This window comes from Saccostrea cucullata, unplaced genomic scaffold (genome assembly GCF_032062105.1).
Source record: "Saccostrea cucullata isolate Sc308-1 unplaced genomic scaffold, CSIRO_AGI_Scuc_v1 ctg295, whole genome shotgun sequence".
In the NCBI taxonomy this organism is placed as follows: Eukaryota; Metazoa; Mollusca; class Bivalvia; order Ostreida; family Ostreidae; genus Saccostrea; species Saccostrea cuccullata.
In genome coordinates, this window is record NW_026937303.1 from 596,386 (window position 1) to 609,008 (window position 12,623).

The following is a 12,623-nucleotide window of genomic DNA, read 5'->3' on the forward strand; positions in this document are numbered from 1 at the left end:
ATAAACATTCTAATCATTATTTTTTCCCTTCGTGATTAACATGCTTTATAAATACGCTTTACAGCACCTTAAAAATAAAGGCATTTAAATAACACTTTTCTTTGACTAAATAGATCTGAAATATTTTTTTTATAAAAGATACGAATATTTTGTCATAAAAGTATACTTTATTTAAGTATAGTGGGTCTTTGCTACGTATCTATTACCCTGAGGATTTTTAGTATAATGTCATGAAAAGGAGCAAAGACCCACTCATATTGAAACTTTGTGTTTATGCAGGTGACATTTATCTTTTATTTGGTGTTTACCTTTTTACTTTAGTAAACAGTAGTAAGTTAGATTAAATAGGAAAAATAATATATATTGAAATCTATTTTTTTTTTCATTGTCGCTCAATAGACAGTTTGTTCGCCTTGTTCGCCCATCTTCTTTCAGCAAGTAAACTGCAGTATAAGATTAGATCATAAAAGTCTTGTCTTCCGTTAAGAAATGTGCTTTAAATAGGGAGCGGATAAAAAAAAGTAATGCAGAATGAAAATGAAGACCTGGATATTGATCATGCTTTTCTTCACAGGACTTGTTTCCAAGGTAATTATTATATCGAAGTATTATGGTAGAAGTATGGCAACGAAGGTCAAATTTATACAAATAATTCTAAATTCTCTTGGGTTCATTTTATAGAAAGATGCATGCTGATACGGTTACCGTAGAGTTCCAAATTTAAATATTTAAAAAAAAATAATTTGATGTTGTAAATGTACACATAAATTTAAGCTCTTTACAATGTAATAAAAAGATAATATGAAACTGTGAAGTAAAAAATTGTTAAATATAAAAAAAATGTCAACTACTGATAACCTGCAGACTTTATGAATGAAATTCGCTTTTTAATATATATATATATATATATATATATATATATATATATATATATATATATATATATATATATATATATATATATATATATATATATATATATATATATATATATATATATATATATATATATATATAACACTTATATAAGGATACTTAATAAAATAATATCTGTAAAATCAGTTTGATGTTTTCACAGTTTTTTTAACTCTCATTACTGTTGTCATTATCTATGCAAATAGAATGAAAGAAGACCCTGTGAACGCCTTTTTTAAAATTCTACTCTGATTATCAATAAGATAATATCAATAACAGGTATTATTCCACTGTTGCAGAGTTAACATTAAAAAAACTGTTACAATTACTTAGAATACACAAAAGATCAAGGTCAGCGATAGAAAGGAGAGTTTTTTTTTCCCGAATTCATCCAAAACTGTTGCCCGAACAGATACTCACTTCGGTGTTATCGTTTGACAGATAAACCTACAATATACCTTTATTAATTACGTATAAAACTTTAATCTCTCAGTTGCTTAGATACACAAGAGCATGCTCTGTGGCAACGCACTTTGAAAAAATTACGCACTTTGAAAACTTTTTTCAAAGTGCGTTAAATTTGGAAAAAAATCAACTTCAAAGTGCGTTAAATTTGGGACACACTCAACGCACTTTGAAATTTTTTTCAAAGTGCGTAAGGGGTGTACATAAATATTTTTTACATTAAGGACATTTAACGCACTTAGAAAAAATATGTATTTTAACAAAAAACTCTAAACTCAGATTTTAGTAATTGAGAGAATCAATTTATATTAATTTTATCTTTCGAAAAACGTTTTAATTTACATGTACTCATTTAACCTCATTGGGTACAAGAAGAAGACGAGTATAAGGGCACTCAGCCCAACTCTTTTTTCTTATACATTGTACTTAGCCGTCTGTAGCAAATTGAAAGTGGACACCCCCGTCAAAGGTAAGACCCAATTTTTAATGCCTATATATCTTTGCAAAACATTTGTGTGCCTAAGACCCCCGTCCCAGTACATGTACCGATGTCCATTCTACACCTAAATATATGTAGTTGTATAACTGGTATGACGTTGAAAACTTTCAATAAATTTTAGTTTACATATAGAATGCATGCAAACTGGACAAATTAAGTACATGTACAGTAAAACATTGAAGAGAGATAGAATTTTCAAAGTACGAAAAATCAAAATCGCTTACTTTAACATCTTGAAGTGACCTCATCACCGAAGAGTTATCAAACAGATTCAATTATTTATCTTACCTACAATTTGCAAGAATATTGACCAGGCCACACAATGTTTTCAAAGTGCGCTAATATGGTCGATATTAAACGCACTTTGAAAAGAAATTTTATTTTTTCAAAGTGCGTTAATTTGGTCCCAGTGCGTAATTTTTCAAAGTGCGTTGTAACAATTCTCTACATACGAACAGTTTCTAGAAGGATGTAAGTTATTGACAAACAAGTTGATGAATCAAAAATATCATCAGTCTTGTACACGTAATCTTTTCGCAAGTTCTATGGTGGATACAATGACCTTACCAGTAAATGCAACCTAATATTTTGTCAAATTCTGAATGAAGGTTTTACTGATTGTTAGGCAATGCTTAACGCACTGAATTATTGACAGATTTTCCCGGGTTTTTTTTTTCGCTCATGACAAGGAGCACATTGTAGATGTGACCGGTCGAAAGTCACTCCTCTATGGCACCTGATCCCACCTCTGATTATTAAGATGCCTGCGTTTCTCTCCTCATGATATTTGTTTTATGAATGGACTTTTGAGCAGAATAATGTTCCTTATCTCCATATCTCATTGCCATATTACCATATTTTATTGACAAAACCTTCAGATAGAAATAAAAAAAAAACAAGATTCAACTATCACACTCAGATTTAAGTGGGGGGAAATTTTTAAGTGTAGATGCACCTAATAAAGGTACTGCGTATGTTTTTTTAAGATATCAAAATTAGAAAAACACAAACTATTAAAAATTTTCTGCATTTCTTATCGTGCTTTTACACAATGTTTTTTTCTTGTTTGTACTGCATTACCACTTCTTTCTTTTTCTTTCATTTCCGTCCTTACATTCGTTTAAAGCGGAAGAACATCTGTGTTTACTGTACTTTGCAGCTTTTCTTTTCCTTCATTTTGAAATATTTCTTAATATAAATTTGATTTCTTTATTTATCTTCCTAAATTTACATTTTCTATTAACGTCGCATGAATATCAGATAATAACATTGAGTGTTTTGAATTATTCTGGTTTCTATTTTTTTTTCCATTTACACATTTTCTCTTCCTTCGATGATTAATTTCTTTTATCTTTTTTCAGCCAAATTCTTATTCTCAATTTGGATCGTGTTGCGGGGTTTACCCTACTCCAGCATGCTAGAGGTTCACGGCGAGATACTTTTGACTTGGCGCCGCGTAACGTCTAGCATCCATTGTAAAAATTCTCGCCGCTGAAACCCCAAGTGGAAATGAATTATTTAAAATTTCAGGCTTTGAATATCAAAGAACGACACGAAACAATAAAATATTCATCATTTACGATAAAACTTACTCATTAAACAATGTTAATATCTCGTATTAAATTAGCGATAAATCCATTATTTTTTAAATCGAAGCAGAAATTGAAACAAGTCGTCTGTTTAAAAGTAGGAAATGGAAAGCAGAAAATCTGACGAAACGAAACTAGTTTACTGCAACGAAATCTTCGTTTTCTGGATAGCAATCCGCAAAATTAACGTTAAAGTCAAAATGAAAGCACTACTGGTCACAAATTGAAATAATTACGATTTTGATTAATGAACAATGATGCACGCTAAAAGAAACATACTTTATAAATTCTTGTGACTTTTATACGCTATGCAAACACGTAGGTACCTGAAAATTACTTGTTTACAGTTTATTTCATGCATTATATGTTCCGTCCAAAATCTCAGACGGAACGAGCTCGTTAGAGAATGGCCTTCGGATGTAAAATTCCGAGGTTTATAAGGAGCGTAGGGACGTTAATCGAGGCTCTTACTTGTAGGAGTAGGGTTTACCCTAAGTAACAAGGTTTATTGAAGAATGTTTCTCAGTTTTGTGAAAGTTATTTGTGTGTAAATCACACAGACTCTTCACATAGTCATATTTTATAAAGCTTGCAATGAATTTCACTCCACATATGTTGATAGATAGACAGACATACGTCGGGTAAAGTAATCCTCTAGTTTATATCTCTCAATTACAATTATAATAATGAAACAATTTATCATTGGGTCAAATGCTGACTGACATTTTTCAAACTAATTGTTATTTACATCATAAATTGTCAATGGACTTTTCCATTATTTCTCAACCATGACAAGAAACACACGGCGAGTGTGACATGTAGGTGGGGGATGCTCACTCCTCCATGGCACCTGATCCCACTTCTGATGTTTTAAAGGTCCGTGTTTTCTCTGCGCCAATTTTGTATTTTTTAACGGGCTTTGAGCTTGAATGTTGTTCGTTATTTCCAGATATTTCTATTAGTTTGTGTTGCTCTGATCTGCAGGCTACACTAGTTCCTAGAGATTATGAAGTGTCAGTGAACAATCAAGTTGGTCTATGTATATTAATTATGTAATATTAGTGTTTACGTACTAATTTTTATATTTTTACAATGATATTAACTTGTTTTGAAGATTGTTTTCGGAAACTATGATGTCTCAGTAAAGTTACTTGAGTACTATAGAGACGAGGACCTTAACTGTGATGGCGTGGTGATTCCCTGGATCACCAGTGAACGGGAGTGTGATGTATATTTTGAGATATGCCTGCAAACGTCACCTCGGGCACAGATGTAACTCTCTCTCTCTCTCTCTCTCTCTCTCTCTCTCTCTCTCAGGCATTTTTTAACAATGCACACGGATATTTAATATAATTGAATGAAGTTAATGTTATTTTGAATTGTTGACAATAACTGTTAAGACTTTTTGCCCCGGTATGTCTATTGATTATACAAGCAACTTAATTAAAAAGAAAATTTTAAAATTCTTGAGAGCAATGTTAATTTTTTTTAAAATATAACTTCTAGTTGTTTTTTCAGACAAAAATGCTATGGAAATAACAAAACCCAGCGAGTTTCTAATACACATAGCTTTTTATTCGCTGAACATCCCAGAAAGGATCAGTATTACGTGTGGAGGAATATTATAGGGCGGGTAAATATTTTACAGATAAGTAAAAATTGAAAATAATTTAATTAAACAAAAAAATGCTTTTTGTTACTTTTTAGCTCACCTGAGCCGAAGGCTCATGTGAGCTTTTCTGACCAAAATTTGTCCGTTGTCTGTCGTTGTCGTTTTTAGCTCACCTGAGCCAAAGGCTCAAGTGAGCTTTTCTGATCAAACTTTGTCCGTTCTCTGTCGTCGTTGTCGTTGTTGTCTTCGTCGTTCTTGTAAACTTTTCACATTTTCATTTTCTTCTCAAGAACCACTGGGCCAATTTCATCCAACTTGGCACAAAGTATCCTTTGCTGAAGGGAATTCAAGTTTGTTCAAATGAAGAGCCACAGCCTTATTCAAGGGGAGATTATTCAGAAATAGTGAAATTTGGTGGTATGTTTTTCTTCTCAAGAACCACTGTGCAAGGAAAAATGAAACTTATATGAAGGCATCCTCAGGTAGTGTAGATTCAAATTTGTTCATATCATGACCCCCAAGGGTAGGGCGGGGCCAGTTACATAGAAATATATAAGAAAATTCCTCAAAAATCCCCTTTTCAAGAATAACAAAGGCATGAATGATAATATTTATATGTAAGCATCCTCAGGTAGTGTAGATTTAATTTTGTTCAAATCATGACCCCCAGCGATAGGGCAGGGCCACAATGGCCAATCGAAATTTTACATAGAAATATATAAGAAAATTCCTCAAAAATCCTCTTTTCAAGAATAGCAAAGGCATGAATGATCATATTTATATGTAAGCATCCTCAGGTAGTGTAGATTTAATTTTGTTCAAATCATGACCCCCAGCGGTAGGGCAGGGCCACAATGGCCAAACAAAGTTTTACATAGAAATATATAAGAAAATTCTATAAAAATCTTCTTCTCAAGAACCATTGTGCCAGGAAAGATGAAGCTAAAAGGGAAGCATCCTCAAGTAGCATAGATTCAGTTTTGTTCAAATCATGACCCCCAGGGCAGGGCTGGGACACAATGGCCGATCAATGTATTACTTAAGAAATAAGATATGATTTTTAGAGTTTTACATATTTCAAAAATAAACTCTAAAAAATGATATTTTATTTCTAATATTTAAATTTTTATTTCTATTCACATTACAAAGAAAAAATGCACTATTTAGACTTTGTTATTGAAATGCAACGTAACGTATATATACGACGTCATATGACGTCACACTCAAGACTTTCCAAATGTCTCGCGCTATTTGCTTTAAATCTGATCATGTGACCGACTGCATGTCATTTAAGGAATGTTTTTAAGTTTTGTGTGAGTTATTGGTGTGTGAATCACACAGACTTGTCAAGTAGGCATATTTCATGAAGCGCGCTCATATATGGAAGCATCCTCAGGTAGTGAAGATTTAGGTGTGTTCAAGTCATGACCCCTGGGGACTCCGGGACCACAATGGCCAGTCAAAAGTACATAGAAATATGTAGAAAAATTCTTTAAAAATCCTCTTGTCAAGAATAGCAAAGGCATGAATGATCATATTTATATGTAAGCATCCTCAGGTAGTGTAAATTTAATTTTGTTCAAATCATGTCCCCCGTGGGTAGGGCGGGGTCACAACATAGAATCAAAGTTTTACATAGAAACATGTAGAAAAATTCTTTAAAAATCTTCTTTTCAAAAATGGCAAAACCATGTTCAGTCATATTAATATGTAAGCATTCTCAGGAAGTGTAGACTCAAGTTTGTTCAAATCATGACACCTGGTGGTAGGGTGGGGCCACAATGTAAAGGACAAGAAAGAAGCCAAGGTAGTCAAAGAAATATGCAAGCATCCTCAGTGTAGATTCAAGTGTGTTCAAATCATACCCTCTCCCCTTTAAGGATTGGTTGGGACCACTTTTGGGTTTAAACTTTTCAAAAATAAATTGATTCTGTTTTTTTCAAGTTACAGTGCTCAGATGAGCGATGTGGCCCATGGGCTTCTTGTTGTAGTCGTTATAGTCGTCGACGTCGTAAGCTTTTCACATTTTCATCTTCTTCTCAAGAACCAATGGGCTAATTTCAACCAAACTTGCCACAAAGTATCCTTTGGTGAAGGGAATTCAAGTTTGTTCAAATGAAGGGCCAAGCCTTCTTCCAAGGGGAGATAATTATGAATTAATGAAAAATTAATGGCATCTTTTAAAAATCTTATACTCCAGAACCACTGGACCAGGAAAGATGAAACTCATGTGGAAGCAATCTCATGTAGTGTAGATTCAAGTTTGTTCAAATCATGACCCCCGGGGGTAGGGCGGGGCCACTATGGCTGATCAAAATTTTACATAGGAATATAAAGGAAATTCTTTAAAAATCATCAGATCAAGAATAGCAAAGCCATGAAAAATCTTCTCCAGAACCACTGGGCCCGGAAAGATGAAACTCATGTGGAAGCATCCTCAGGTAGGGTAGATTCATGTTTGTTTAAATCATGACCCCCGGGGGTAGGGCGGAGCCATAATAGCTGATCAAACTTTTACATTGGAATATATAGGAAAAATCTTTAAGAATCTTCTACTCAAAATTAGCAAAGCTATTATTGGTGATAATAATATGGAAACATCCTCAGTTAGAGTTAATTCATGTTTGTTCATATGATGACGACCCCTGGGAGTAAGGTGGGGTTATGTTGGGCAATCAAATCTTTACATTGAAATATATAGGAAAAAGTTTTAAAATTCTTCTCAATCATGGCGAAATTATACATGTTGATATTATTGAGCTTTATTGATATAGTGCATTATGAAGTAATAAAAAAGTTCAACCCCCTCCCCCAACAAGTAAACTTTTCAATACTGAGCTGATTTGTGTTTTTTTTTTAACTAGCCCATGTGCTCAGATGAGCGATGTGGCCCATGGGCCTCCTGTTTTACGTAGCCGTCCTTTCAACTATCAATTTACGCTTACGACTACGATGTTACCGGTAAAAATGATTATCTGGGCGTGACAAGCTACATGTACAGAGGGAATACAACTGAGGGATTGACGGTCACCACACGACCCGGAAATAAAAGTCTATGGTCAGTTTCTATCTCTCCGTGTGTGCGTGGGGGGAGGGGTGAAGATGTGTGCAAGTGTGTAATGTGTGTTATGAGTTAGTGCGTATGAGATGATGCGAATTTAAATCTATATATTTACATAACACTTGTATTTTCATATAAATTGTGTGGAAATTTACGGTATTTAAAACACCATAACACAAACGGGGTCAAAAAGTTAAAGATTACGATTTATCTTTACGTCACAAATGTTAAACGCCGAAGAAGTGCAACGCCCTAAACGAAAATCAAATATCACACTACTTTTCAGAACGAAAGTTGTTGCATTGGTTCTTCTATTAACTTGACTTTGCCCTAACGATAATACAGGAATTTTTAAATATAACTCAAACTTGCAATGAAAGGCAATATGAGTTAATAATGTAATTATAAGCAATGAAGCATTACATGTATTTCTTGAAAGATTTTTTTGCACATACCGCACCCCTACTAATGTTATTGTGATTTAAATTCAAGACACGTGGTTTAGGTTTACCTATTCAAAGGTTATAGGGTACAACCGGTTTTATAAATAAAATTGGCAGTAAACAGGAAATTGCTATAGTCTTTTTCTTCTGAAAACATGTCCTGTGTTCCAGAACTTTCTGAATGATTTTCATGATTTTTAACAGAAATCAAATCAGTGGCTAAAAAAGGGGGGATTAAATAACAAGTAATGCATCTTATTATAGTTTACTGCAAAAATAACAGCTCACTAGCGAACGATACAAAGTGTATAATATCATCTACACTGACAAACCTTTGTTTGCCTTATATGGCTATTGCTATTAATGCGCACAGAGGAGCTTACCACGATCAACTGACCATTTGTTGATTGAATACGTTTTACCAAATATTATCATTTTACTAACTGCGTGACAGTTCGCTTGATTGGGCGTGCCAAAATTTTGTGTGCTGATTTTCATCTTACTCATCGATTGGATGCTATATTTCAATGGAATCAATAATGGAGGTTTGGTTTTATCTCATCTTGATATTTTGAAATTTTGAAATATTTTGAAATTCCTGACTAATTTGTCTACGTGTTTAAAAAGTTATCCAAATTGTTTAAAAGAAACTCTTTCCACAGCTTAAAAACGTCATTTTCCATATGTTTCAATAGTAAAGCGTAAACAAGTACTAAAAACTAGCCCGCGTTTACAATAACATAACATTAAAACTACGTAGGCAAATTTAATAAAAATTAGAGATAATACGCAGTAAATTCTAAGGAACATTATATCAAATTTTTAGGATATCTTTTCTTTTAAGAATTTTTATGCAGTAAACCCGCGACCTACCTTAAGTAATGAATCATTATTGTTTGAAAGATATAGTCTAATAACTGCAACGGTATGTGCAAACAAATTGAAATATGTGCGCTAGTGCGTTATGAAAATTTGTTTGAACACTCTGTTGCAGTTATAAGACAATATCTTTCAAGAAATAAATGTAATGATTCATTGCTTATAATTACATTTTTAACTCATATTGCCTTTCATTGCAAGTTTGAGTTATATTTCAAAATTCCTGTATTATCGTTAGGGCAAAGTCAAGTTAATAGAAAACCCAATGCAAAATTTCATTGCAAATTTGAGTTTTGGTTTTACCTCATCTTGATATTTTGAAATTCCTGAAACATTCTACGTGTTTAAAAAGTTATCCAAACTTTTTAAAAGAAACTCTTTCCACATAATTGGCTTAAAAGCGTCATTTATCCATATGTTTCAATAGTAAAGCATAAAAAGGTACTAAAAACTATACCGTGTTTACAGTAACATAACATTAAAACTATGTAGACAAATTTAATAAAAATTTCAGATAATACGCAGTAAATTCTAAGGAACATTACATCAAATTTTCAGGATATGTTTTCTCTTAAGAATTTTTATGCAGTAAACCCGCGACCTACCTTAAACAATCCTGATCACTTTTGATAATGTAAGGAAGGCAAAACCTTTATGTTAATTATCACTTTATATTTACATTTACAAATGTTTCCCTTTATAAAAAAATATTGAAAGTAGTGTGTATATATAACCGTATAGATACAGGTTCATCGTGTCATAAAGTTTTTCAGTGACGTAATAAAGGGTAGACACGCAATTAACGGATTACGTTCATGCTGATAAGTAATATAATAAAACATTTCACGTGTGAACAAATATAAAATATGAACGTCACAAATGTAATTATAAGCAATAAGGTATCATTTAGATACATATGTTTGGCTATGAATACAAGTTGGTACGAGACCAGAATGGCTTTATGGTATTTGATCTCGTGACCAACTCGTATTTATAGCTCCATAAATGTTTACAAATATATGATACCTTATTTTTTAAAACATATATTGTATTTTCCATTAACTAGGATAAAATTAACACTGACAGTCTCTTGTTCAGTAAATTATTTTGGACAACAATGTGATCAGGGAAGCAAAACAACAATGGTATCTACAACGACATCAAAAATTCCATCAACGACTACGGTGAGAATAACAAGTAGGCAGAAAAAGGTTTTTACACCACCTACAACACCAAGCACCACGACAACGATGGCTACGACAAGAATAACAAGTAAACGGGCAAAGATTATTACACCAACAGATACAACAACAACAACGACTACAGAGAATTTAAAGAACACAGGAAAAGGTTATTACACCACCAAACGCAACATCTACAACAACGGCTACAGCAAAAGAAACAACAAAAGCAAAACAAAAGGTTATGTATCACTACGCCAAAAAATCCTATTGCTACAACTACAACATTAACAGCATTAGATAAACAAAAGAAAAACTTCATCAAAAATATAACACTGCAGAAAAACTACAAACAACACCATCACTACATTACGTACATTTACATGTAACAATGGTACGCTAACAACGATCAAGGACATGCGCAACGTACGTTACCTACCTATAATTTTTCAAGATATTCTTATTTAAAGATAATCAGCCATCAGATGTTCGAAGACAAAAATCAACGTGCATTACCAGGGTTTTGAAAAGATATCTATCGATGAAAATTCTTGTAAAATTGAAGGAAAAATAATTTTTAAAAAGATAGATGTTTTGCTTATCCAGATTTGTTTTAGAAGTGTACAACAGCATATATAGATATAAAATTTAGCAAACGTTCCTTAAAGAATGGAACTCTTCAACTCCAGGGGAAAACACAAAAAAGTTCAAACTACGTTGCATATGTCCTTAAACCTAGAAAAAGCTCCACACTAACAGAAACTCTACAAACAACAATAACCACAAAAAACAACTACACCATTACATCCACTACACAAACAAGAACTACAACAAAAAAACTGCAATTTCGGGTAATATCTTTTGTATTTTATGCATTATGTCGCTTTAAGAATAGTATTCGGTAGTTTATAATAATCAACAAGCGAATTATATAGTAACAGCGACGGCTTTTTATTTGCTGACACTATGAAATCCGCCGATTTCTACACGAGGACGAAAATCAGGGAAATGGTAAATGCACATACATGAAAATTGTAAATGATATTAATCAGTCAATTTTTTTGCTAATTTTTACTTTTTGTACATAGCCCTCATTTGAAATATTTCTTTATACCTTTGACTTTCACGTCTTAGCATCCGACGATGATCTTGGAATAACAACATTCGAGAGATAACACAATTATGAAACTGATTGTCACTCCTAAACCGACAGTACAGATTTACGGTAAGAGGAAATTGATTGACTCCTCGCTATTGAAAATATCCTACTATGCTGCTTGCTCTGAGTGCAATCGATTTTTAAAGTAAGCGAGGACATCGAAGATGGAATCAGGTGCCATGGAGGAGTGAGCATCCCCTGTCGACCGGTAACACCCGCCGTGTGCTCTTGTCATGATCGGGAAAAAACGTATAGCAATTCAGTGTATAAATAACGGACTAACATCTAGTATGAAAAACGACAGTCAGCATTTGACTTAATGAAAAATTGTATTTGCTGACAAGGTCATTGTATACCATAGAATTTACGAAATAATGACTTTTATTGAGACTGCTAAGATTCTTGATTCATTAACTTGTTTGTCAATAATTTACCTCGTTTTAGTAATTTTTCATACGTAGAGCATGCTCTTGCATATCGAATCAACTGAGATATATTGACTCCGTATGCAGGTGGCGAAGGTATATTGCTGCATAAGTAAGGAAAGTTGACGATAGAAAAGTTAAAGTAATCACGTTTATCAAAGAGCTTGGTTCTTAGATTGCCATTAAGGTCTTTTTCAAGTAAAATATCTAAGTATGAAAGCATGAAAGTTCACCAGGATATATCGTATAGACATAGGAATGGAAATTCCCATTATTAATTGACTACGTCATCGATATACCTGCCCCGTGGGGATCCGGGTTAGAATAGGTCCTCAGTACCCCCTTGCTTGTCGTAAAAGGCGACTAAATGGGGCGATCCTTCGGATGAGACCGTA

The 12,623-nt window shown here is 33.2% G+C and overlaps 1 protein-coding gene across 3 annotated transcripts in view; it reads left to right on the forward strand.

Moving 5' to 3' along the window:
• The first annotated feature begins 514 nt into the window (after positions 1-514).
• The window catches only part of LOC134247828 (uncharacterized), a 92,188-nt gene continuing 80,079 nt past the window's right edge, over positions 515-12,623 (forward strand). The window contains exons 1-5 of one of the 3 annotated variants that reach the window (XM_062730230.1): positions 515-588; positions 4,583-4,740; positions 4,987-5,101; positions 7,996-8,138; positions 10,530-10,885. In XM_062730230.1, coding sequence (XP_062586214.1) covers positions 532-588; positions 4,583-4,740; positions 4,987-5,101; positions 7,996-8,138; positions 10,530-10,885 — 829 coding nt within the window. In that variant the 5' untranslated portion in view covers positions 515-531. Of the gene's footprint in view, positions 589-4,582; positions 4,741-4,986; positions 5,102-7,995; positions 8,139-10,529; positions 10,886-11,070; positions 11,870-12,623 lie in introns of those variants that run through there. The other 2 variants (XR_009987928.1, XR_009987935.1) reach the window with 2 other exon arrangements.